Genomic DNA, 27,936 nt, shown 5'->3' on the forward strand with positions numbered 1-27,936 from the left:
GTTTTTTATGATCGAGAAATGGTTCCAAGCCCTGGAAAAGTCATGCAAGGACCATTTTCTGGGTCTCATTAGGGGGGAAGGTATATTTCTTCAGGGACTTCCAGTGTAGCATGAAGATATCCAGTCTTTTATTTTTTTTGTTCCATTTGCTGGTTATTGTTTATCAAACAGGTTAATTCAGGTAAATTCTAAAAATAATAATAAAACAAAATTAATAAAGAAATAATGAAGTCAATTATCAGATAAACTGATTCATTTAGACAAACCCCTCATGTGTCCCCCACACTGCTAGCAACCAAAGTCTGTTTGACAACTGACTACAAGTGATCAAACCACCTGATTATAAGTAGTCTGTAAACAAATGTTATTACAGTTACTTATAATTATAAGTAACTTACAGTTACTTATAATTGCATCTTTCAGCTGGTCTCTATTATTATGAATAATGATATTAATGTAGCATTAGCTTGCAAAGTCACCTAGCAAAACAGCTAGCTCGGTTTAGCTTTAAGTAAATGCTAATGTGCCAGTTCCTCTGACACTTGAGGTAGTCTCCAAAGCGTTCAATTTCCATATTAAAATGTCCAAATTCAGCCAACGATATAATATGTTTGTAGTTGTTTTTGTTTTAATATTAAAGTGCTAAACCTAAAATAAACTAAGTTAAAGTAAGTGAACTGGACCTCTTCACCATATTTGTGGTGTTTGACAAGAGATATCTGGCAATGAATATCACCTGCTGCATGTTACAGCTCATCCAATAATTTTGTGGTCCTATTTTTTTTCTTCTAGTATTTATTGAGCTGTTACTAATTAGCAGGCATCCATCTGCGCATTGCACCCATACTGTCTGTGGACATGGCTCACTTACCAAGTTTGCTTGTGGTTGTGGACAAGTTCTCATCCATATATTGTCACTCCTGACACCAAAAAGACAACATGCTAATGTTGAAGCTTCAAAATGAGTCCAGCGATCAATAGATAGTATCAATGAGGCTACATTCAACTTATCTATACATGCAAACATGAGGTAACAAACCTATTAACTAACTTTACTTAATTTTATGTAATTTCTAGGCCAGGATGACTGTAAAGTAAGAACTGTCTTATGCTCAGTGCAGCTTGTGTTTGACAAAGTGAGAAGCTGCTAGAATTAAGGACAAACTGCTGTTCACATACTGTATGTGTGGCAGCACAGGGGGATGATTTATGTATGTGCGCTCTTTCCAGGCTTGTTTTTGCATTGTTGCTCCTGACAGAAACCCTTTACCTCCCCTCCTCATTTCTGGCAGTATGTGCGCAGGCAGCGTTGGATGGACTTTGAAGTGAGCGCACCGATGCACTTCAAACAAGATCTCACACACTTTGCCATTTTGCCAAGAGGACGAAAAAACAGCTGGAAAAAAAAAAGAAAAGCTTTTCTCTGCATCCTGATAGAGTGCACTCGGATCACCTGTTATTCCAAATCTGTGGCTCTGCTGCTTCTGTCTTCACATCAATATGAAACCTCAGCGGGAGCGTCGTTTGTGCTTTTTCAAAAAATGGTGGCATACAAGTGCTGCTGTGACCGAGAGCAGGAAACTGTTTAATGTACAGATCTTTACAAGCGCTGCGCAGATTCAGACGTCTCCACCTCTGCCTCACTGACTGTGAGCAAAGCTGGTTATTTAGAAAAGTTGTGTGTATGGAGGGAGATTCATGTTTCACTGAAGTAATACACTGCTATCAGTCCACTATAATGGAAACTGGCACATAGATCAGCAGAACTGTGTTAATTATGCCTTAAAGAGTAGTCACCACATTCACATCTGGCAATCTGCAGACGCTAAAGAAAATATGTATTCCCCAAGTAGTTGGCAAGTGGTTGCTGGAAGACCAATTTTACCCGGTGACTGCCAGCAACCACTTGCAAATGGAGATTTTTCCCTAAAGCAGTCTCCAACCACTCTGTACTCCTGTGTGACTGAGGCCTAAGCTATCACATGTCACTCAGTAATTTAAGAAAAGCGATTGCAATTACAGATGACCTTGATAAGCCTGTAAACTTTGGGCATATATCTGTATTAGCTCTATCGGAGCAAACAAACATGGAATGACAGTGTGTTTGCTATTCATACCGAAGTGTAGAGGTAGCCCTCGCTGTTCATGGCAACGTAGAGCCCTGTCTTGGTGCTCTGGATGGCCACTATCCTGAGCCCCACAGGAATCAAGTTGAACTGCACTGCAAGACACAGAGAGGGAGGAGTGATGTTAGAGCAATCATTCTGTCTCTTAAACGTTCACAGTGCTTTCTCGTGGCATAAAAAGACAATCGCTTTCCAGCTGTCTCCTGTTTCACACTCCCTGTTGTACAGTTTATCTGTCAAAGGTGAGAAAAGCAAGTTTGTGAAAAAGACAAAGAGAGAGGGCGGAAAGGATTTGGAGACAGAAATTTTGTGTTTACCTTTCTTGGGGTGAGAGTAAGAGTGCAATACCTTTAATGCTTGATATCGAGATACATTTGAGTGCCTTGTTTAGGACAGAGACCTGGCAAATTCCTTTGCTTTCTTTTATCTGTTCTTGAATACACCAGGTGTACATCAGAAAAACAGAACATTGCCCTACATGCCATAGGAATACTTTCATTTGCAATACACGAATCTATTATTGAACGTGGCAGTTACAATGAAGTAAATTCAGAAAAGAAAAAACATGCAGCTGTGAATTTTTTTTTAATCAATGGGATTTCTGACAGTCATAATGATATTTTCACAGAGAACGTGTGCATGAACCCTGAACATTTTATTAGAAAAATCAGCATTAGCTCATTTTAATCAAAGCGCTGTAATCTTGCATCCCAAGGTGTGCCACACATTTTAAAGGCTGTGTATAGCTTGAAAGTGAACCGGATTATTAAGTAATGCAGGTCATAGCTTAGGCTAAAAATGAGAGGAATGCAATCCCCCAAAAACTCATTAAGGGCATAAAGAATTTTCCATAGTTTGACATTTATAGTCTTTTAGTGAAGAGGTTAAGTGTGGTGGTGGTCGCCGGGCAGGCCTTTGGATTCTCCCTAAAATCTAGATTCATGCCACAGAGAGATAGAGACACAGCGAGAAGGAGAGAGAGAAGGTAGCTCAGCAGAGAGTTTTAAGAATAGCGTGCATTAGAAAGTGAATTCATTTTCTGCATCCCGACACACTAAACAGCACTTTGTAATGCAGTTTGCTGAATGTCCTCCTGTGAAACCTTGGATCTCCTACATGCATAGCTCTGCATATGAGCTAACTTCAGCCTGGACACCAGAACAACAGTCACTGTTTCCTTCTCATTTTTGTTCCTGTAGATGCACAAGCTTTTCTGGTATGAATGTAGATCGTGTCTGAGTGTCTAAAAAAGTTTCTTATATGATGTGGCATGGTAAGCTGAACGGTACTGACAAAGCAGCCTGTGGCTGCCAGCTGCTCTGTGGTCACAGTGTCATGATGACCAAATGCTACTGAGATGATTAAAGCCCCTGAAGCACATGGATTGAGCCAAAAAAAATACACGAGTTTTGAAAGATCAAACAAAACAATATAACTATGAAAAACACTTAAGCTCATAAAATCTACCAGATAAGTGGTGACCCATCTAGGATTAGGAGAACGTTACACCCAAATGCTTTTGTAGATAAACTATATGAGACTTCATTCAAAATGTAGCAACTTCTACTTTCTAATATGTCTGATTTATCAGGTTTCTAAAATAAAACTAACCTTCTACAATAACCCTAACTCTGGATAGGTCAGTAGTGACCTGATGGCATTCATATATTCATATATATATATAAAAAATAAAAATAAAAACACCCAGCACGCCCCTGCGGGCGGTTTATCCTTCAAGCTCGGGTCCTCTACCAGAGGCCTGGGAGCTTGAGGGTCCTGCGCAGTATCTTAGCTGTTCCCAGGACTGCGCTCTTCTGGACAGAGATCTCCGATGTTATTCCCGGGATCTGCTGGAGCCACTCGCCTAGCTTGGGAGTCACCGCACCTAGTGCTCCGATTACCACGGGGACCACCGTTACCATTTTGACCTCGGGACTTCCAGGTTATACTCGGCACAGATGTTCCTGTACACTATGCCGGCCACTTGGTTATGGCGTTCCATGTATGCCTTGCCTGCTAGCATCTTGCACCCTGCTGTTATGTGCTGGATTGTCTCTGGGGCATCTTTACACAGCCTGCACCTGGGGTCTTGCCTGGTGTGATAGACCCCAGCCTCTATGGATCTTGTGCTCAGAGCTTGTTCTTGTGCTGCCATGATTAGTGCCTCTGTGCTGTCTTTCAGTCCAGCTTTGTCCAGCCACTGGTAGGATTTCTGGATATCAGCCACCTCCTCTATCTGCCGGTGGTACATACCGTGCAGGGGCCTGTCCTTCCATGATGGTTCCTCGTCTCCCTCCTCTTTCTTGGGTTTCTGCTGCCTGAGGTATTCACTGAGCACTCGGTCAGTTGGGGCCATCTTCCCAATGTATTCTTGGATGTTCGTTGTCTCATCCTGGACTGTGGTGCTGACACTCACCAGTCCCCGGCCCCCTTCCTTCCGCTTAGCGTACAGCCTCAGGGTGCTGGACTTGGGGTGAAACCCTCCATGCATGGTAAAGAGCTTTCTTGTCTTTATGTCAGTGGCTTCTATTTCCTCCTTTGGCCAGCCTATTACCCCAGCAGGGTACCTGATCACGGGCAGGGCGTACGTGTTGATGGCCCGGATCTTGTTCTTACCATTCAGCTGACTCCTCAGGACTTGCCTGACCCTCTGCAGGTACTTGGTGGTTGCAGCTTTTCTAGCGGCCCCTTCATGGTTCCCATTCGCCTGCGGGATCCCCAGGTACTTGTAACTGTCCTCTATGTCTGCAATGTTGCCTTCTGGTAGTTCAATCCCCTCAGTTCTGACTACCTTCCCTCTCTTTGTTACCATCCGACTACACTTCTCCAGTCCGAATGACATTCCAATGTCATTGCTGTATAGCCTATGTATATATATATATATATAATGGTGGTATGGCTTACAAGGAGTCTCTCTTCCTTGACAGTCTGAAGTCATGTCACAGTGTAATGTGTGTCTTGTTTGAGTGTGGATAGAAATGTCACGTCTGTGTTCACACTGCTGGACAACAATGTCTTTCGGTTATTGAAATTCAACAATATTTTTTAGTCAACAATGTCAGATACAACTACTCTGCTTCATTTCTGAGTTTTGCTAGAAAAAGAAATTACGCTACAGTAAAAATGACATTTTAATAGAACAGCTAGTAATATTACCATCACCCACCGACAGGAAACCAAAGGTTTTGTTGGTATAATCTACCAAAAGGATACAGGTTGTATACATATTAACATCTCCTGTCTGCATCAATTACTGCTCACTCAGTTAAAGCCCATTTGGCCGTAAGAGTGTTTAGGCTGGTATTACTGTCTGGAAGCAACAACTTCTGAAGGCTCCCTTTGAAATCTGTCAGAAATTATGCTAATTGTGAACTCTCTGTGTGTGTCTGTTTATGTGAGTGTCCTTGTGTCTTCTTTCATTTTTCTGTTTCCATGTTCTCCTCCTTATGTTTAATTCCATGCCTCCCCTGCCTGTCATGTTTATCCCATGTTTCCGTCATATCATGCCTCTCCTCTCGCTCTCTCGTGCTGTCTCGAATCATTGCTCTCTCGCTCTCTCTCTATGTGTTGTCTCCATTAACTGTTGCTGCGTCCCCTTCGTTATCTCCTCCCGTTGCCTCCTTAATCCATCTAGCTTCCCTGACTGTTCTTTCCTCTCAGCAAAAAATGTCATGTTGTGAGTTAGTCTACATCTTAGTGTTTCCTGTTTTATTCTGAAAGTCTTGCGTTCCATGTTCGGTGTGTTTAGTTTTGCTTCTGCTGTCTCGTTGTGTCTAATTTGCCTCATGCATGTGTTTCCTGTTCCCTCGTTATTCCTCTTGTATTTAAGCCCCCTGTTTCCGTCTGTCCAGTGTTGCTTTCTCCCTCATTCCCTGCTGTTGTTCTGCCTGCCTGCCTGCCTGCCTGTCTGTCTGTTTAGTTCACGTGTATCCCAGTTTTTGTTTGTTCTTTTGGAGTCCAGCAATAAAGCTGAATTTTGAGTCGAGTTCTGCCTGCCGCACACAACAAACACGACCTCAGACGTTGTATAAAGATTGGAGAAATAGTACAGAACATTTTAATAACTGGGTTTTAGAGACTGGACTCATGCACCTACCAGCGTATTGTGTCTCACTTTTCTAGTTCTTACGCTAAGGAGAGGTGCTCATATTTTGTGTTTTAGAGTATCAGCTTCTACTTGCTGTTGTCTTGTGAAGCATTCCACCATCACATAGTTACCAGCAACTACTCATTTCTTTACACAATGTCTGTTACAATCAAGTTGATTTTGACTTTGGCAAAATTCCCATACTGCCATTAGTCCTAAAGGCCAAAGCAGACAACACTGCTAAGCTTTTCGTTTAAACTCTGGTCGAGAATATAAAAACTGAAGCATAATTGGGATGCAGTATGTGTGAGTGATTTCGTCTTCTTTTGGCAAATTGCAAGAGTGCATTATAAAGTCAGAGCCCAGTTGTCAAAGTGACAGATTTCTTACACGGATGAAAAATGAAGTCTAAGGAGCATGTTTTAGATTCATGAAGCCATTAGCCACTAATAGACAAATCAATTTCAAATCAAAAGTTCTGCCAACATAATGGATGGAAGTTAAGTTATCAGATGGTGTCAGAAAGTCAATGCTGGCCGTGATTAAAAACTAACAACTTGTCAGTATTATTTCTGATGAAGATTAAGCTCTGACCTCTTAAGAGTTAAGATTTTCTTTCTAGTACGGCAACTTGGAAAACAAAACACATTCCTTCTTTTTCGAGCAGCATTTATGCTCTTTAACTTTTTGTTGAGGAAAACTTAAAAACTTAGATTATATTCCAACTTTCCACAGAACAGTCACTGTAATGTACAGTTTTTACCACCTGCACTGAATATAAAGACAGCCCACCCTACTCTTTTTCTCTCTCTCTCTCTCTTTCCTTTCTCCATCTTCAGCACGTTGCTTCTATTTGCTCAATCGATTCCTGCATTTCAAAGAGTTGGTTTCGCAAATGAACAAGGTGTCACCAATGAGCATGGCTGGGATGACAAATAGAGCTGGGCACATGCACACACATTGCCTCCCACCTTCTTGTCACCCTCCTACTCCTGCTTCTCACTTCCTAACAGTGCTAGGTGCACTGTTGTGGCGATAACTGCATGTTATCTATACACACAGGAAGAAAACCACCACAACACATGCAGGCGGACTACACTGTCCAAGATAATAAAGACAGAAATGAGCCGTAGTCCCTGCATGACAGTTTTACATTTTACAAACATAAAGATACAAAACGTTTATAGTTAGCATTTGTAGCTAGCACACAACCTACAGAAATAACTAGATGTTCTGTAAAAATACAGGATATTTTGAAGGGTTATAGCTGTGACAATATAAAAGTCATCAGTCTATGTCAACAGCTACAGCATAAGAGTTTTTGGCTAACATTAGCCTGTTTTGTTGGATTTGGGGAAGTTATCGTCATGTAGCTAAGCAGCAAAAGTGTGATAGAAGTGTCAGTTCACATTGCTGACAATATTTTTTGTTCTACATGCAGAACAGGAACAAAGATGCTGTTAGCATGAAGCTTGTATCTTTCTCTAGCAAGATATCGTGTATATAATTATTAAGTGTTCTTTGAGTAACATTCATGATCTATGTTTTAATGGTAGTCAGGTGGGAAAAAATTTAAAAGACAAAAATATTTAGAATATTTTATAAGTGATAAAATCGATATATGAGATTGCAATTTCTGCTCACTCCCAGAATTATGAATCTAAAAAGTCAGACATTACTTCCTGTTACTTCAAAAGCTGCCTCTATGAAACACGAGATATCCTTTGGTAGCAGTCCAGCGGCTGCTTTGCACTTGCCTTGTTTTTGCTGATTCTTTTAATACTTTGACATCCTGGGAATAAGACAGGCTCAAAATTGATAGTAGCCATTAAAAATAATATTCTGCCCTCAACAAAATAACAAAGACATTTGTGTGTGCATGTCCCTGATATCATTATAAGCTGTATTTGGACAACACCAGTAGAAGGTCAAAACAATCAGGCTTTAGCTTTTGCTTCATTCCTTCTCTCACTCTCTTTTTTCCTGCTTTCACACTTCAGATTGTTTATTTCCTTCTTATCCTCCATCAAAAAGAGCTTTGCTAATCGCATGTATAACATAACTGTTTGCATGGATATCGGAGGCATCCCATTTCATCCCTCTTCCTCTCCGTCGTTACATTTGAGTCGCTTCTAGCAGAACAGAGGACACTGCTAGATTAATCAAAAGTCTTTTGGGGGAGGGGAAAGAAGAAGAGGGGAAGGGAAATGAAGGGGAGGCCGTTGCCAAATCAATCCCACAGTCAATTTGAGGCTTGAGATCATCTACACAATAAATAAACAAGGAGAAAGTAGAGATGGGAAGAGGAAAGGGAGGGGCGGCTCAGCACTGGGAAGCAGGAGCAGGACATAGAGTTAAGCTGTAAGGAGGGCCTCTGCAGGCCTGCACTCTGCGCTGCTGCTCTGCAGTGTTGCATTGTGCAGCACAGTTGGTCTCTACAGGAATGAGAAGAGGATTACAGTCATCTGTGAGAAGTCACACAGAGTTTAACTTATGGACAGCTGCGCTTTATTTAGTTTCCAGTCTCAGTGAAGCTGGTTGGATAAGAGCACTGTCACGAGATGCTGATGCATCTAAAACTGACTCATTCCAAGGTTATGTCTAAACTATTTCTTACTTATGTTGAACAGACTAAAGAATGCATAAACGGTAACAGGGCTTACAGAGAAGCTGAGCTACTGTGAACGAGTTATGTTCTTGCATTTGAGTTTCCTACACTATTAAGATTATAATGTTCCTGCACATGTTCCACTCATACCCTTCAGTTATGAGTTATGTCGATGGTCACTGAGTAAATCGAGGGAATTACAGATACAGTATAAGTTTTCGTCAGTGATGACACACAATGTGAGCTCAAATCATTCATGCATCTCAAACACTGTAAGTCGTCCAGACTGTTCCATAACTAGGCTAAAATCCTATAGGCTCATTCAAGCAAACATATAAATGAACTTGCTGTTAGCATGCAAGATAAAACTAGATTAAATGATTTGTCTTCAGCAGTAAGTAATTCTCAATATTTTCACCCATCTGTTGCTTTCTAACATTCCCCTTTTCACCTCACATCTGTCTTTACTATTTGCAGTTATTTAAAGTTCCCTGCTCCTTAAAAATGTGCCACACATAGATGTTTGACCTTCTCTGTGTCTATAGATATTGATTTTGTGACATCACCACTGGTTGAGAAGCCAGTCACGGCTCAGTATATGATTTGGATTGGTGTAATGTGGTATACATACGCTCAGATGCAACTTTTCGGTGATGTAGGTGACATCTAAAGTTCAGCAGTTAGAAGTTTTCACATGAATAGCATTTGCATATGGTGCTAGATTTTCCAGAGGGCAGGCATTTTAAACTGAAGGAGGTTTTAAGTAGAATCATTCTACCCTTAGCAAAATGGTCAATTTACCAGTGCTATAAGAGATAAGCGCAGATAAGTAACTCAATTAACCCAATTATCTTGGCTATACAATATTTTCTAAACAAAATACTCAGTTTTACTCTGATTTTAGATTATTGTAGCTTCTTTTCTTTACAGTGTTACCACTGTAGAGCAAGAGGATCACAGAGACACACTGCTGCCTGCCTATAGCTTTTGTCCATTTGCTGTGCTACCTATTGTAATAGTCGCAATTGTGTGGTGTCTCCTTAGTTTTCCCAAGGAGACACCACACAATTGCGACTATTAGTGTTTGGTGATGTCGCAGGTGTGCACCACTGCTAACTGTGGAGTGTGAGAGAAACGTTCTTGCACAAATGGACGCATGGACCTCATATTTTTAACTCCCTAACTCAAAGTAATGTTACGGGTTGTATGAATACGGCTCGCTTCATGTATCATAAGACAGCAGCCATTCAAACGGGCCTTGTAAGGCTGGCGGAGAGTGTGTTTATTAAAGGACAAGCAAAAGGACAAGCACGGTGGAATTCCCAGTACCAGTGTGGTCGTGAGGAGGAGTCACAGAGGAGCTGAAGGTTCTCCCCACTCACAACAAGTGAGAACCGGAATATAGCCTGGATTATTACTCCAGGTTCTATCTTGTTAAAACCGAGAGGTACAGCACAGAGCTACATAACCACTCGTGTTTACATTGACAGCTACGAACCCACACTGAGCACAGGGGGAACATGCAAACTCGACAAAAAAAGGACCCATGATGGTTTAATCCAAGTAGTAACTTCCTCAGCTGAAAGATGAAGCCAATGGTTACATGACAAGTCTGGAGTTCTTGGTTGGTTACACAATCGAGTCAGTTCCCAAAGGCTCTTATTTTAGGGATGAATCATCCCTAAAGTCTATCTTTTTTTTCTCTCTTAAGATCATCCCCAGTCCTCTGATAAAGTTGAGGTCCAGGCCGCTGACAATTAGAAGCTCGTCAGATGGTAAAGCATTGCTGACCAAGAATTTCAGTGCTTTTCTGTTTATAATTCTGTCAGTTTTAACAAGATCTCCAACACCACTGGCTGAGATGCAGCCTGAAACCATGACACAGCCTCCACTGTGTTTTACAGTGGCGGTGGCTCTAGACGCTGAATTCCTCCGTACCTACTGACGTGGATTTGAACCAGAAATTTCATTTTAATTTTATTATTGACCGTAATCCTTTAACGTAACAAGTTTTAAAGGTAACGATATCTAGCAGTGGTAACCTACCACATTACAACTGGATATGTTAACATGACTTTAAATAACGTGTATTTTTGCTCAGCCTTAACGTCAAGCTGTGAACTCTAACGTATTCGTGAATAATTCCTTATTATCTGGAATGATCAAAAGTTAAGCTGCACTGAAAGCTACTGGATTATATTCATGATCTTATTTAATTTACAACATTGTTTAATAACATTGTACTTAAATAATCAAAATCCCAACATAGTCGCAAGAATATGAAATGAAGTCTTTTCCCGACAGCCCACTGCACTGGGATCATTAACGTGACACTTGAACTAATAAAGCTACAGAAAAGTGGATTTGCATTGGCAACAAATGAAATAGCCTCTTCGCACGTTGTCATTTGTGTTGGAAAGAAATGAGCTTTAATGGCTCAAGAGCAGATTAAATGAGTTGCAGCTGAGCTTCACGCCTGATTTCCCCAGTGGTCGATGGCTCTGATGACAAGACAACTACTTTCACAGTCCTGTTATTTAACTTCCACCTCTTCCCTCTAGACCTTCCTCTCCATAACTGATTTCTCTGTGCCTTTATCTGTCTTTCTTTCACTTCCATCCATCTCTCTCCTCTCTTTCCCTGGTGTTTTTTTGTCTTTTCAGCCCTCTTTGTCATGAATTAACGTCCCTTTTTCTTATCTTATTGTTTTTTTTACACATCTCTCCATTTTTCTTCCTTATTTGTTCCCTTTCAGTTCCCCTGTTGCCTCTTGTCATTCTCCCCATCCTGTGAAACCAATGCTCTCCCATTCATCTTTGTCCTATTTTACCCTGCAGCCTCATCTGTCTGGCTCTTCATCGCTCTCTCTTCTTCTCTCTGCCTCGTATCCTCACTTCTTCTTGTTTGGTATTCTTCATGCTCTTCTTCTCATCCATGTGAGCCCGCTCTGCTACTCTTTCCACCTTTCTCCTCATCTGTCAGATGGAGCTTTGGCTTTCAATATTCACATCTTTTCCTCCTTGGATGCTTCAGCTCTCACACAGAGCTGAGCTTCCCTCATCTGCCTTTCAAGCTTTTTGCCTCCCTGCCCTCTGCGCAGGAGCGTTATCGAGCACTGGGGGAAAGTTAAAGAAAAAAAGAACAGACTTGTTCCAGAGTGCAAAGCGAGATAAGTAAAATTTCCTTCCAACTGTGGGAGATGGTAATTACAGTGGATAAAAGCCTGGGAATCAAGTTCCTCCTCATGGCTTCCCGATGTACACGCTGAGAGTCAATAGCTTTCATCTATCTTTCTCTTGTGTCCATTTTTCTTCCATTTTCTCTGTGTCCATCAATCTGTCTCCTTCTGGGATTTTTGCTTTCTTCAGCCCCCAAAGGAAATCAAGATCAATCCCTCATGACCTATCCACAGAATTTATTCTCTCCCTTCTTTCTTTTAAGGTATTTTAAATCTTCCTTTGCTCTGTCACCTGTCTCAGATTTTTTTTACCAGTACTGACATCAGGTACATGTGACCTTTTGAAACACTTTCGAAATGGCCCGAGGCCATTTATAAAAACACAATGTAACTTAAATGTAGCCACAGTTGTTTGGCAGCAGTACAGTCAAACCACTCAAATTCCTGAAGAGGCACATTATTCAAGTTACAATTTTATCCATAACTTAAACACTGTTTACGTAGAAGGCAATTTGGTCATCACCCCTTGATTTGGATTTAGTCCTTAGCATCTTTGGACAAATTGGTAATCATCTGACATTTCCAGCACAGACACATGTCGGTTACCAGCATTCTTTGCTCCTTTGGTGGTACTTTCAGTTGGTCAGGAACAAATAAAACACTGAAAAAAGCCAAACAATAACATTTTAAAGTTATTTAAGTGAATTATATATCATGTTTAAACTGAGTAGCGAAAGACTGCAGGGGGTCTGAAAACTATGTGCCTGGGGTTCGGTGTTCTCGCTGGCTCTGGTGAACATTGACCTCCCGGTCAGCTATCGGGCTGGTGGGTAACAGACTTCTCCAAAAATCTCAGAGCACTTTTACAAATATGTGATGTTTTGATAAATCAAGCAGATATTTGAAGTTTACACAGCTACATTCTCACCCGAAAATAACTTAAGACACCCAGAAAGAGTCAAATTAAAAATAAGTAGCTGCCGCAATTGTTTGAAACTAGAACTGGCTGATTCGCGCTATGAATTCTGGGATAGCTATGACACCGGGGAATGCTTCTTCTTCTTTGGCGTTTAATGGCAGCTGGCATCCTTGTAGATGCATTGCTGCCATCTTCTGTTTCAGTCCATTATTACACTCTTAAATCTTACTACTTATTCCTGTGTCTTTCAGGATCTTACAGAGCTTCAAACGACGGTAACAGGGTTATTAATTAAGTCGTCGACAAAATCGTCGGCATAATCGTGACTACTCGACTAATTGTGGCAGGCCTACTAGACGTAGAATTATTTCCCATATCTTTACAACTTAGAAGAAAATTCTAATCATTACAGAAATAATTAAACTTTTTTTAATGGTCATCTCAACTAAATTCAGAGTCTCCATGAACTTTTCAAATGAATGGAAAGTTTAAAAACCCAAGAATCTGCGTTGCACTTAAACAAATGTTCAACCAACTATGAAGTGTAATTGATTTCTATTAAAGTGGCTAAAACATGTCAGAGCAACACACAGTACAGCAACTTCATTTCCATTGAAAAGATAAGTAAATCTTAAAGTTGCTCCTCTTCCCTCCCCTCTTTCCTCTCCCAGCTTTATTATATAACAGCCTGGAAGAGCCAAGAACAGGCAAGGAGAGAGGAGAGGAGGAGCAGAGGGGGGCAGCTCCTCTGACCTCCCACCAAAGGGGGGAGACACAGTGATTGAGGAGCCATCAGCTGTATGCCAGCTGCTCCTCGTGCTCCCCATCACTCCCTCCTGTCCCTCTGCCTTTTTCACCGTCATCCTCACGTCTCCCCCCCTCCTTCCGTCTCACTTACTCTCTTTCTCTGCCAGCCCATCTTGTCTCACTGGCTCAGTTTGCTCTGGCCCGTCTTCCCATTCTCCACTCCTCTGTGATCCTCTTATTCTTTGTTTCCACCAATCTCTCACTTGCAAAAATATAGTGTGCTTTGGTGACAGCTTCCTCTGTCACCTAGTTAAGAAATCCCTGAAGCCGCTTGCTTTAAAAAAGTGATAAAAGTATTCCAAGGCCATACAAAAGCCACTCTTGTCACTTTTTGTTCTATTACATCCCCTCAGGGCTTCTGTACCTCTTCCCAGCTTTTTCTTTCCCTCCATTTGGCTTTCCTTTCAGTGTCCTGCCTTCCTGACACATTTGGGTCCAGGAGAAACAGGAGGTTAAGGTAGCTGCTGTAAAGCCTGGTACCCCAGGTAGAGAGGTGACAAGAGGGAGCCAATGGACCGGGCTCCCTCCTGCCCCTTGGAGGTCGTTCACTGCAGCAGGTCACAGGCGAAAGTTTCATCCTGGAGATCAGCCAATGAGTATCACAGCTGGCTGCATGGGCCAGTGCCTCAGATATGAACTTCCCTGTTCCTGCCTTAATTATTTATCCCATTTGATGCTGATTTGGCCTTTTTTGGTGTTATACACTTTTGTGTTATACACTTCAGTGGGGTGCATAATCACTGCTGAAAATGAGGCTGATGAGTGGTAGAAGGTGGCTATTGTTACATATAAGGGTTGATCTGTTTCAGATATAAGAAAAAAATTACAAATACTTTAACTTCCAACAATTCACCCTAATCTTTTGTCCCCATGATCAATAAGGATTTTTTTTCTTTAAATGTTAGGCAGTGATTAGTCTATTTCCAAAGTCCAAATACATTTACTTCTTAAGATAGATCACCTGGAACCTGTGTAGAGTTTGGGATAAGGGGTATCTGTTGATAGATGTAAAGTAAAAAGACTGGGAATAATACCTGTTTCCGTCCTCTTCCTCCTCCTGCTACGGGGGGATTGTCCTTTGTGTTTACTTCATGTTTTATTCTGAAAGTTAGTTCCTCATATGCTTTCCTAGTTTTCAGTTAGCTACTGGGAATTTTCCTAAACAAAAAAAAAATATCAGCTGTTTTTAAAATGTATGTGTCAAGTTGGGACGCTGAGATTTATCTTACTCTTGCCACAGCCAGTGGTTCATGGAACTGACACTAAAGGATGCCTTCTGTGTATCTCTGTGATTCTGACAGCTTCTACCATCTATAGCATTTGATACCTCGGGAGTGAGAACAGGATCTGAGAAGGCCAAGCACACAGAAAGTCCCAGTGTCACAGCTAATTCATTTTTAGCAGCACCAAGAGAGAAAGTAACAATGGACAGACTGAACAGAGTTGGTAGAATCGAATGGCTTTTGGGCTCAGTGTGTAACCAAGCAGGTTACACTGCTGGGTTACTCTCTCCACAGGAGGAGAGAATAAGTTTCCGGGGCTCAACGTCAGTGAGGATCTGAGCTGGTCACAAAAGCAGTGAGACAATAACTCTTCCTTCTGCGGCTGCTGAGGAGGTTTGAGGAGATTCTATCAACGCGACTTCAAGAGTATTCTCTCTGGCTGTATCGTGATTCTGCATTGGATGGTCAGATCAGCCCAATGTATCACCAAAAAAAAGAAAGCAAAAAAAAACAGGTGAATTCTATATGCAAGAGTGAAACTGAGTTAAAGCAAAAGGTGTCTGTTTGTCGGTCACATTGCATTTTATGGTCTGAATTTCCACACATTCTCATGCACACACACTCATACAGTTTATAAGAGTTGATGCTCACACAGCAATTTCTGCTCATTCAATGTTCTGTGCAGCCAGGTGGATGATTGTGTCTCTGATTGATACTCTATTTCACTGATGTCAATCTCTAGAAGACTGTTTGCTTGAATTAATAAATAATCTGTAAGTGCACAGTTTGGGTTTTGCAGAGTTTATCACATGCCGCCTTTGAAAATGTAACAGCTCAGGGAAGCCATGCACCAGATACTGGCATTGATGGAATTAGTGTTGTTATAAAAATTAACCCCTGCAAACAAGTTGCGGTCTGACCTCCGCCGACTGAAGTTTATTGCCACTGCACGCTAGGGGTGCTGTTACACAATGCTCGTCTTTACATCTGTCTGGGCATGAGCCCTGTTCGCCTTCAGATGTGCCCAGCGGTATTATGTGATCACTTCAGACAGAATGTTCAGCCGACATTTGCCTCAGCGTAGGTGTGCAGTTACATAAGAGGGAGAGGTGAGTGCAGATCTAATCACTTTATGGAGGTGTTTAACCAAGCTCCTTGGGCTAGAGGATTCATAACCTCGGTGCCAAACCAGCTTTCAGGGATAACAGTCCCGGGGATTGTTATGTGAGAATCTGGAGAATCAGTCTTCTGGAGAGTTGTCTTGAAATATTTCACTCATTGTTTATTTCACTAAATAAACACTTTATGCGCTGCTATGTTTCCCATCAGCAAATATCATCCTGCCAAGTTACATAAGCTAGTCTCCAGGACAAATGCCAGGGGAAAACCTCACAACGAACACCCCAAGGTTAGATCCAGGTTATTCCAACCCAGTAACAATCCTGCTGTCACAAGGATTCTGACGTCTTAATAGAATGCTGAAATATAATCTTGTACAGGGGAACCACAGCTGAGTGTCAACGTGTGATTTTCTCCCCTCCCTGTGTAGAGTGTAAATCCAAAATTGTGCTAAGCTCATATTTCCCACCCAAACTGGTGTTTTGACAGAAAAAAGCTGCCGTGTTGCCACATCAGGGATTTCCTGTAATATAATATTGATCTCTTTGGAAAGGTTGGAGTCCATCCAGAGACTCTAGGGAATCATGGGGTAGGATGTTTTGAGTCATTAATGTTCTAGGCGATGCCCCTCGCAGGGTTAGGTGTGTGTGCACAATCACAAACTCAGCAACCAAAGAAGGACAGCAGGTTTTTGTGTGACTGTTAAGAACTGCAGGTCTTCAATAAAATCTTCAGAGTGGTTATTTGATACCATTAAGTAGTTTTGAAATACTATAGTTAGAAATTGAATCGCTAGCAGCTGAACACATGAACAATAGTCAGTGTTCACAACACTGAACGCTGTTTCATGAGGAATTTCGAGAGGTCAGAGAATCTCCCATTTCAACAACACTGAAGCATTAAACAGGCCCTGCGACAGACTGGCGACCTGTCCAGGGTGTACCCCGCCTCTCGCCCTATGACAGCTGGGATTGGCTCCAGCGCCCCCCGCGACCCTGAAAAGGATAAGCGGAAGCGAATGGATGGATGAAGCATTAAACAGTTATCATGATCATTAACCCAGCCGGCAAAGACTGTTAGCAGTTATCCAGTAGCCACATTAGCCATCTATTAAGTTATCATTGGGTAGCGGTTAGCAGCTATTGCTAACAATAAAACTATAACATTAGAGTTAGGTAGGAAATATCCTTTCCATAGATCGAGCGTGTTAATTTAACAGGATAATTCAGTTACAGTATTTGTGCCTTAAAGGGTGTTAAGTTTCTCTTAAAAACCATGATTGAAGCTGAGAAAAGTCAGACCAGCAGATAGACAGAAACAAACAATGGCTAACTTACCAACGAAAATCACCAGATGTTCTTCCACATGCTACAGAGGGCCCCAATTTCTTAAAGGAATATACTGTAAAATTATTGTAAAATTTTCAAAATGTCTTGTTTCTTCATACTTCAACCATCCAATCAACTGAACGACGCCAAAGAAGAGGGAGTAGCAGATTAAGCTGTTTGGCATTGGCAGAGAAGATTTGGGAAGTTTTTAATAGGTGCAACCCACATCTTTCAACCAACAACTCTGCTGCTCAACTAACAAATGTATTTTCCTCACAAGTGTCACCATTTAATAGGAAATAAACATGACTTCCAATGGTTTAAGAGTTGTTGCTAAAAAACCATTTTTACAACAAAAAATTGTCTTGAAAGCTACTTGAAAAATCAGTGATTAATGAGGATTTTTAATTGTGTAAAGACGTCAGCCTCTGCAGACGTGCATGCATTAGACAGCCTGTCTCCCCTTGAGCGATATGGCGGCAGCATTGACACGTTGTTCCAATGAACAGCTGTGACCACTGTAAAATCAAGTCTGTGTGGTGATTGAACTGCCTGGATAGAACATTTAGGAGACATCACATGACATCTACTTACTAGTGATAAATACACCAGAATATTAGCTGCTACGGATTCTTCCAACAGCACATGGACCCAGCAGGTTAAAGACCCTTTAATGTTTCATTGAACTCTGTTGGAAACTTGCACTCTGACATATACCTAAATAATTCAGGGTGTTGTGCCTGAAACTGAGAGCACAACATGCACACTTACATTGCAGTGTGTATACTCACAGATGAGTTATTCATAGGCACATAAGGCTTACAACCTGAAGATCAGAATGATTGTAAGCAAAACAATTAAAAGCATGTCTTTGAAGAGCTTAATCAGTGCCAGAGATCTTCTGTGATATATTATGCAATGAGAATGAATCCCATTTGGCAGCCGTTCCCCTAGTCCACCTCGCCAAGTGTGCATAAATTTTCAGCCTGATCGATCCTGGTGCAAATCAAACCAGAAAGCATGGCAGGGTTGCCGTGCCTCTGCGTGCTCTCAGGATGTTAATCTGTCTTACCAGGAAGATCCCGTTTAAACACACTTTGACATGGAAGCAAGGGAAACTCCTAGAGGTGCATGTACTGACTCAGGCATGAAATAGAACCCTTGTACAGCAACAATATCTAAGAGTCTGTCCTCCTTTACTTACAGAAGGAGCTGCTTTCGTCCTTTGTGCCTTCCATGGTGCCATCCGGCAGCATCTGGAGGTAGAAGCCGTGTCTGCAGTAGAGCCGCGTGACAATGCCCTTCAGCTGAGGCTCTGCAGAGCAAACACAATGTTAAACACGCTAACGTCCGAGAACACACATACACTCTCATCAGGTGACATATATTAATGCACACGGCTACCTAAGAGGCAGGTCTTAATATTTACCCAGCGAAACAGTCAAACAGTGAAGTGTGTGTACTCGTATATGCGTGTGTGACTGTGGCCTTCAACACGATTGATGGGACCTCGGCGTTGGGTTAAAACATGCATCTTTCACAGAGAGGCTCAAGCGAGGGAGGCAAGCTGTTTAAGATGCTTTATTCCGTGTGCGTTTTTGCATTCGTGCACGAGAGGCCTCGCAGCAGCACGTCACTTCAAAAGGTGATCACTTCTAACACGCGTAGAAAAGTGTTAGAACTTCAAGGTCAGCTGTTTGAGGAATACTAAAGGAAAACATATCTATGAGAGCAGGATTATTAATTTTTTATTAGTATTTTTGTCAAAAGATTTGTTTTAGGCGTGTAGTAAATTTCACTGAGGTAAAGCCTTTGTGGTATATCAGCCCGAAACACTAATCTTGTTGTAGACTAGAAGCTGTAGCTCCTTGGGTGGCCACTCAAAACTGCTTCCTAGCAAGTTAATCCCCACAGACCCACATATTAAGTTAAATGTCACCTGGTATGCTGTTGGTCTGTTGATTAATCGGTGGATATGTGTGCACTTTACTTACCTTACCATTAAATTTACTTTAACTCTCAAAGGTATTTGTTTTAGTTTGATATTGGAAAGCACTGTTTGCTAGCAGTGGTTGGTGCTGATCTCCCAAAGTGCAGGGTAGGATTAGACGGCTAAATACTAACACAAGTTACTAGATCCATCCAAAAATTCCATATCTGTTTTTCCCTCTCCGTCCTCTGAACGTTTATTGCTTTGGAAATTTAAATTCACTGGTTTTTGCAACATGACTGACAGTCGGCAAGGAACAATCTCCCTACATTTGTTTAGCCTGCTCTCAACTATGAGCTGTATTGGACCAGCTGTCGCACTACAGATAAGTTGGCATGTCTTCAGCTCTCCTCACGCGCTCTGTTTCCTGCCTTTAACTGACTCACGCATGACTGAGGGGACTTTTTCGGTCCGAAGTGCTGAGGGAGACTAAATAGTGGATCAAAAGGAATGTCGGGAATGCTGAAGTGTTTCCACAATCAACTTTTAATGAGGTGCATCAAATATAGATGAGGACAGAGAAGTATGGGGGCAGCTGGCAGTTGGTCCTCAGTTGACAGCAGGGGTATGGTGTGTGTGTGTGTGTGTGTGTGTGTGTGTGTGTGTGTGTGTGTGTGTGTGTGTGTGTGTGTTTAAGCACATGGGAAACAATGATGTAACACAAACAAACCTCCATAATCAAAAAAAGTTGTTTTTTTATATTTCAGTAGATATTTCAGCCTGTCATAACTACTGTTTGCAGTTACAGAGCACTAAAGCGTTTTGAAGTAAGAGCTGAATAAAGAAAAGAGGCACAATCTTTTTGGTCCAACACTAATGGATTCCTAAAAAAAACAGGAAAACGTCATATTGACACAACTGACTTAGATACATCCTCTAACGCTTGGAGCATTTTGACACTTGTAGTACATCTGCGATCAAAACCAGAGTGCGACTGAATTATTTGTTTGCTTTGTGACTCAAACATCTTTCAGGAAATCCATGAATTGAAGCTGATTACTTCTTAAATGTTCAACCCCCACTATATCTGTGAATTAGTCAAAAGACTTGTGATGTGTAATCCTTGCTTTCATGCTGACAGCGTGACACAACATGTTTGGGAGCTTTTCATTAGAGGCTCCGGCCTCAGCGGCAAGATTGAGTCGCTGTAACTACTAAAAGATAAGAGCTCATCCATCCAACGCTGGCTGACTAAACACAGAAGGTCAAACGCAGAGTGAGGTAATCTGTAATATCCTGAGTGTTAATCCCAAATTAAGCTTCAGCCCACACACCAGGCCATGTGCTGCTTAACACATCTGCTACAGGGAAGGGCAGAGCCCGGCGACAAACGGGCACGAGGTGGGAGGCTGACGCTGACCTTTTGCGTGACTCTGCCTGCGTGTGGATATTTGGTGATGATGCTGTGTTTCAAAACATAGGAAGTGCTGCTTGGACACAAGGAGACTGCTGATGCTTGTGCAGAGCAGAGATATTGTATTCACACACTCGCTTGAGCTAAAATGAGGAGAAATTGCCTTGAGTCATACCTCGGGCAGGATGTTAGTTAAACCGAGAGTTTAAATACGCACAAACACACACACACACTTAGAAACAGATCCAGAGTGATGCTGCAGAAAAAGGAGAACATTACCAACAGAGTCAAACTAAATACAGACACATTTTTTACAATATTTAGAAATTAGGGTTTGCATTTTCTCTTTAAAATAAAATTGAAGTCACTGAAGCTGCATTTGTTTGCAGTTCAAAGATTCACCCTGATACTGAAGAAACCGTTTATGCAATCACACATTTAGTTTTTGAAACATTTCGTCTTGGATCGAGTTAAGAGTCGAAGGAGGAATGTATCACGCACTTATAATGGCTGCACTGCATGCCTGGGGGTATTTAAAGATTACACTCAGCTGATAGCCAAGCAGCTGATTAATCAGCAAGTGGCTGTAAAGTTATTAAAGGGGACCTAGTTTCTGTCATAAATATACTGCTATAGCTCTGCATGCTCATATTAAAGATAGCTTCAAATAATGAGGTCAGTCTATGTACAAGTACTCTCAATGATTCAAAAGCTCATGCTTCAGAAAGTTTTTTCTACTTTTGGATCTGTGTGACATCAGCGAGAAGGGGTGGTTGTCTCTAACGTGGTCATTTCCACCGCAGCCCCACAACCTACAGTCCAGCCAGCAGAGAAGATCATATGAAGTTGGTTCAGACAATGAGTGAACTGAGGGCCTGCACAAAGGCCCACAAGAAGAAAACAGAAACGGAAATGAGCACAGTAAATGAGACAGACAAGTCAGCTAATAAAGACGTAACTTCAGTTCTCTGAAATAATCCTCTGACGTCAAAAGAGAAAAAGGAATAATCCTGGAGCTATGATTATAAAGAGTTTAGTTTTCTTATTAAAAAAGTTTCTTTTTGTCTGTTTATGAGAACATTTTCATGTCAGTCCTCAGCTTTCTCCCTCATTTCCTGTCTCTCAGCAGAGCTCCCATCAAGCTAGGACAAAAAAACAAGCTTGCATCACAACTTTCATGTCCTCATTGGTGCAGTGTGCTTCATTTAACCCAGACCAAAGGAAAGATATAAAGATATGAATCATATTCCCACTGATGTTTTATAAACAAAGTTATTAAGTAATGCAGCTTTCTTGATGTAATCCTTCATCCTCGATGCCTCATCAGGACCCTCATGACTCACAGCGGATCACGCTGCTCTTCCTGTGCTTTCCACTCATGATAAAATCACACATCTGCTATCACATAACATCGTGGTTTTCTTTTTGCTTTTAGACTGCACCACAGTAAACAAAATGACATTTGGAAATATAGTCTCAGTCCAGTTGTTTCTCACCAGGTTCCAATTGGTAGCTATCTCACCTGTCCAAACAAACCAGTCAGGTGTGAAAATGCTTTTAGTCATCTGCAAAGCTCTAAAAACGCACACTTTATAGCATCTTCTAGTCCCTTTATTCATTTCCTTTGTAATGCAGACTATCTTTTTGAATTTTTTTGTCCCCGAGGACATCTTCACAGAGCCTATACACAGCTGATTGCAGATGTTTCACGCAGGTCACAGAAATATGAAAACAAGTGGTGTGTGGGCTCTTCTTGCGTGAGCCATTGTTTGTCCTTCCTCCAGTTACAGAGAAAAGTTATAACCTATAAAGAGCGAAGTGTGTTCAAATCAATAAAAATCATCCACAGCAGCCATTGTTGTCTTTTCACCCTTTTGCCTCTTTGTGTTGAACTCCAATGTCAGTTCCTTTCCCATTCCGGCCAGTTTTTTAACCAATCAGCATTCAACCTAAGAACATCCCTGTTAAGCTACTACTTGGGTTTTGTAGGACTGCAAGCAAACACTTTGGCAAATCCTGCATACGGTAAGTGGCACCACTTGTCCAGGACTCCTGGTGAGTTGAGGGCAAAGACTGAATCAAGCTTGGGTTTAACTGAAGGAGACATTTTTAAAGCTCCTACTGACATCTACTTGTTTTTGTTTTTGTTTTAATTGCAACTCTGCTGAGTTTCCCTTGGATTTCTATTGTTGGCAGTGTGGAAAAGCCTCTTACAGCTAAAACAAATTCGCGCTTGTGCGGACAGCAGTCACTCTGTCCCATCAGAATGTATCCCCGGGAAAATCGCAGCATTAGTCGACAGATAACAGAGTTTGCGAATCATATACTGCAACGCAAGAGCATGTGGCTGTGCGTGTGTTTATACAGACGAGGATTTGTGCTCGTAATCCCACAGACATTCAACGCCAATTATGGAGTGACCTTAATAAAGAGCAGGATTAATTTCACTTATTAAGAATTTCAACCATCAAAGTCACCCTGAACCCTCCAGCTGCCCGATGCCTCGAGTCAGATGACAACTGGGCAATAGCTAGTGTTATTTTCACGGCCATTACACACTGCAATTCTTAAAGTTTGTGTGTGTGTGTGTGTTTTGACAGCTCCAACAGAATGGACTTGGCTGAAGAAGCAGAGATGGTCTGCCAAGGATCGTGTCTGTCTTTCAGTCATCAAACACACACCAGACACACACAGTAGAAATATTTCTCTCTCCTTGACTGTCTTTCCCATCTTAAGTGTCCTCACAGCAATCTACATTGGTCAATTCAAAGATTTCTTTCTAACTTTCCCCTCTTTTTCTTCTCTCTTCTTTGAGCGCTCCTTTTTTTCCTGCATCTTTGCTTTTCTCTATCTTCACTCATCTCATCCCCAAAAACTGCATGCCTAGCCTGCAGGGAAATCCTTACTTTTGCTGTTTTTAAATAGTGAAGCAGTGAGGAAAAGGGGGGACAGCACTTTATCGGCAGCAGAGAGTGCTGAATGACAGACTGTCACTCAGAGGAAGAGGAGCGGGCAGGAAGAGGAGTTAGATGTAGCAAGGCAGACATGGCAAAGAAGAAAGAGCGAGAAAGATATCTATGATTGGACCATAATGTGTTTTCATGTGTTCCCCACAGGTAGTAAGTTCACTGGGAAACACTAAAGATACTGATGTTTCATTTATCCTTCCACTGTAACTCTTTTCTTTTCCTTTAGGCACATTAAAGACTGCCAAAGCTCTTGAAGCTGATGGCACTGCGGCGAGAGCTGATGATTATACTTCCATCTGTTTGTTGAGTCGTCTTCTTACGCGTTCTCTGTTCCGTCTCTGTCAGCAGCGGCACAGTCAAACTCCAGGGAGCACAGATGTGCAACATCACTTATGAAATATGGTCATTGTAGTTCATTAACTCTTGGAACAATTAAAAGAAAAACCTTCCCTGGGAGAAAATCCGCAGCTTTATGCATCACATTCAAAAAGACACACTCAAAAACCATCTATGACGAACCTACGTCTTAATGTTGCACCAAGGCTTTAATTTAAGGATGAAGTTTGTTAATATGTGTTGTTGCATTGCATTATGTCATGTTATGTTATGAATGCAACAGTGGATTCATTTACCCTGCGGAATATAAAACCTTCATTCTATTAGATGAACTGAATAGAAAAAAATATTAAATTATCCCTGTCTTTCGTTAATAACATGCCTTTGTATCTTTTTACTGTCTTGCACAAATTATGAACTTTTAAGTTTTATTGTTAAGTGAATAAAACTTAAAGGTTCATAATTAGTTGCTTGTACAAATAACCTAGAGTCATTTTTTCACCTGTCAAGCTAAACCTGGACAAGCGGTGGTATGTACGAGCAACAGAAAAATAGCAGTTCTAGTTGAACACTAATACCAGAAATACGGAGCCCCGCAGGGGACATGGGAGAAAAAAAATTAAGACAGACTTTTGCGAGATCCCGAGTTTGTTTTGCGAGATCTCGCAAAAGTTGAATTTCAACAATAGCGGCAGCTACTTAGTTGTAATATTACTCTTTCTGGGTCACAAAATACACTTTTAAGATATTTTGAGGTGTGAATGTAGTTGTGTAAACGTCAGATACCTGATCGGTTTACAAGACATCACATATTTGCAAAAGTGGTCCGACGTTTTCGGAAATCTGACACCCACTAGCTCGAAGCTAACGGGAGGTCGAGACCTACTACAGCCGGGAGGAACACCGCTTTCCCGGCACATCGTGCCTCGACCTCCCGGTCGGCTTCGAGCTGGCGGCCTCCGAAGAATGCGGCTAAAACTTTTGCGAGATCTCGCAAAACTTTTGCGAGATCCCGAGTTTGTTTTGCAAGATCTCGCAAAAGTCCATCTTAATTATTTTTTTTCTCCCATGTCCCCTGCGGGGCTCCAGACAGAAATCCTGACAGGAAGTGTGTGAATCTTTTTCACTTACTACCAGTCATTTAAAGCTTTATATTTTTAATTTAGTTGCATCTTTTTATTAAGATGTGACTAAAAGTTTAGTGGGGGAAATGAACTGCATTAAAAGTCAGGGCTGTTTCTATCCATAGCCTCCAAGTGCAACTGTAAAGTCGCATTGCCTCTGAAACACCTACTGTAACTCAGTGAGCTGGCTGACAGATTGTTCTTTGTGCCGCGTGACAGGTGGAAACAAAAAACAGGTAATTACTCCTCGAGGCTGAGCAGCAGTGCAGCAGTAATTTACAGCTGCATGCTGTTCATGTGAAAGAGTGTCGTCTTTACCGTCCACGCTTGCTCTTGCCATTGTGTCATGCAGTGGCAAGAGTACCAGGGGCTTTTCCAGGGTTTTTGTAAATAGGGCAGCGAGGCCAAGACACAAAAATGAAGTTAGAAATTTGACGAGTTGTTTGTGGACAGACTTCCTGCCTCCGTAATCATGCATTAGGAGAAAACAATGTCTCACACATCCTTTGTTTTAAGTGCACCTTTGTAAAGGAGTAAGAGACACATACATAATATCTTATCTAGTTCCATTTCACGCCTGTAATTTCTCGCCAAGACAAGTGAACCAAACTCCTCTTGCAGCCAGGGCCCTGCATCTCACATCTTCATCAGCAAACTTGGTTTGTTCGGTTCTTTCATGCCATAAATCAGTTTCTCTGTTTATCCCATCCAGTGTGCAAGGATCACTTCCTCCTATCTCTCTTCCATCATGTACAGCTCTGTGGGTACTGTAATTCAGTCCTTGGTCACCGCTACTTAACACGTCATGCTTCTGCACACTGGTCCCCGAAACACTCCTCGGCTTCTCCTCAGATAATAAGCTTGTAACTCCCCACTGACTCTAATATTGTCTTCCTCACCACTAGCATGAAAGCCTGATGCTATTAATCCATGGACATATGGATTTTACAACTGCTAGTATTTCATCTCCCAGCATTTATTGCAGCCATTGGTAAACGCTCGGCAGCAGCCGCAAAAGCAATAACACATCCTGTATTGAAATAGGAACAAGTGGAGTATGATTTTTCAAATCACAATAAAAGCCTTTTTATTTCTTTTTTTTAATGCTCCTCCAGAAAGCTGAAAAACATTCAGATGAGAAAGTGCCACACGAGTTCCTGTGTTTTCATATTCACATTAAGAGTGCTGCTAAATTGCATAAAATTAGGGGGTTCACGGTGGCCCCAGCTGACAGTGAATAATGGGGATAGAGGTGGGGAGAGCCTATATGGTAATGGCCATATTTACAAGGAGCATCAATCATCTCCAAACCGCCAGACGCCTCATCCCTCATAGGATGGAGAGCGAGAAAGGGGCGGGATGCCTTCAAAGCAAACTGTTTCTCCCTCTTTCCCCTTCAATCTCTCTCTCTTTCTCTCTCTCTCCCACTGCGGTCCAACTTCAGCTTTTAGGAAAATCAATACTGACAAAACCGATGAATTGCGATCCTGCTTAAAGTTTACCAGGCCCGCACTTAAGACATGCTGTTGGTTGTAATTAAAATTACAAAAATAACACCATTTAAAACAAAGTAGAAAAAAAAGAAAAGAAAACCAAGAAAGCACAGTGGCTAGCTGAGAAATGGAGAAGAAGTGGGTACCCAGTAAATCTGCAGGGAAAGTAACTGCTCAGGAAGGCAAGATTAAATTAACGTGTGTGTGAAAATCTGATTCTGATGTGTCAGACTCTGTATTGCAGAGGAGAGATCAATGCCCCCACACAAACAGCAGCAGAAAGAGCTGAGGAGAACAGAATGTCAGCTGGCTCGAAAAGCTGGCCGCTATCATCATTATTAGCTCATTATTGAGCCAGTTCTCTTATTATACCTTAAGTGTGTGTCTTTTGGAAGCTGTGATATGAAGATAGACAGTTAGCGTGTGAAACTGTAATGCGTGGACTTTTTGGAGTGAGAGTGAAGCTTCAATTAAGCCGTGAATTTTACTTTTTCGTGTGTGAGATAGTCTTCTCATTACATTTCGGACACAAAACAAGTCAACAGTCAAATCGAGCAAACACAGCATGAGAAGCTGCTTTAGAAGAATATACTAAAAGCTATGGGGAATACTTCACACTATTTATAAACGGTGTAAGAACGTGTTTTCTCTTCTGACATGAGCAGAGGTGGATGACCAGTTTAGACCGATGCGTACCCTCGTGTATATGCTAGTTTTCCTACTCCTCACGCTGGCTTCAGAAAGATCACACTACTCTCCTCACAGACAATCTGCAAAACTGTGTCCTATAAATCACATTTTATTCAGAACCAGAGATGGGCAGTAACGCGTTAAAAGTTCTGCGTTACTGTAATCTGATTACTTTTTTCAAGTAACAAGTAAAGTAAGGGATTACTGTTGCAAAAAAATTAAAGTAAGCCCACTGCGTTACTAAACCATGATTTTGTTTGTGGGAGTGTCTCATGACGATGACGTACGAGCGTCTGATGTCCGAGGCAGCAACATGTAGGTCAACAATGGATAATATGGAGAGCGGGAGAGAGTACGACCATGCAGCGTTGAAAGCTTGGAAGTACTGACATTACTTTGAGTTTGATTCTGTAAAAAGTGACAAAAACATTAGCGTCCGCTGTGCACTCTGCATGCTAACACTTTTTTCATTTGATTCAATTTTATATGACGGATTATGCAGAATAAATAGAATTGAGCTGAAAGGTCTGTTGCTTTATTACATATTCAGGTTGTGTATCATGTTTTTAAAAAGTAACTAAGCAA

The 27,936-nt window shown here is 41.6% G+C and overlaps 1 protein-coding gene across 1 annotated transcript in view; it reads right to left on the bottom strand.

The window, feature by feature from the left end:
- The window catches only part of fgf11a (fibroblast growth factor 11a), a 99,451-nt gene that overhangs the window by 30,573 nt on the left and 40,942 nt on the right, over positions 1 to 27,936 (bottom strand). The window contains exons 3-4 of the mRNA XM_005750022.2: positions 18,600 to 18,710; positions 2,118 to 2,221 (exon numbers count right to left, since the gene is read on the bottom strand). Of these exons, the coding sequence (XP_005750079.1) occupies positions 2,118 to 2,221; positions 18,600 to 18,710 (215 nt within the window). The remainder of the gene's footprint in view (positions 1 to 2,117; positions 2,222 to 18,599; positions 18,711 to 27,936) is intronic.

The sequence above is a fragment of the Pundamilia nyererei genome, unplaced genomic scaffold (assembly GCF_000239375.1).
Source record: "Pundamilia nyererei isolate P.nyererei 1_Seehausen unplaced genomic scaffold, PunNye1.0 scaffold00260, whole genome shotgun sequence".
Lineage (NCBI taxonomy): Eukaryota > Metazoa > Chordata > Actinopteri > Cichliformes > Cichlidae > Pundamilia > Pundamilia nyererei.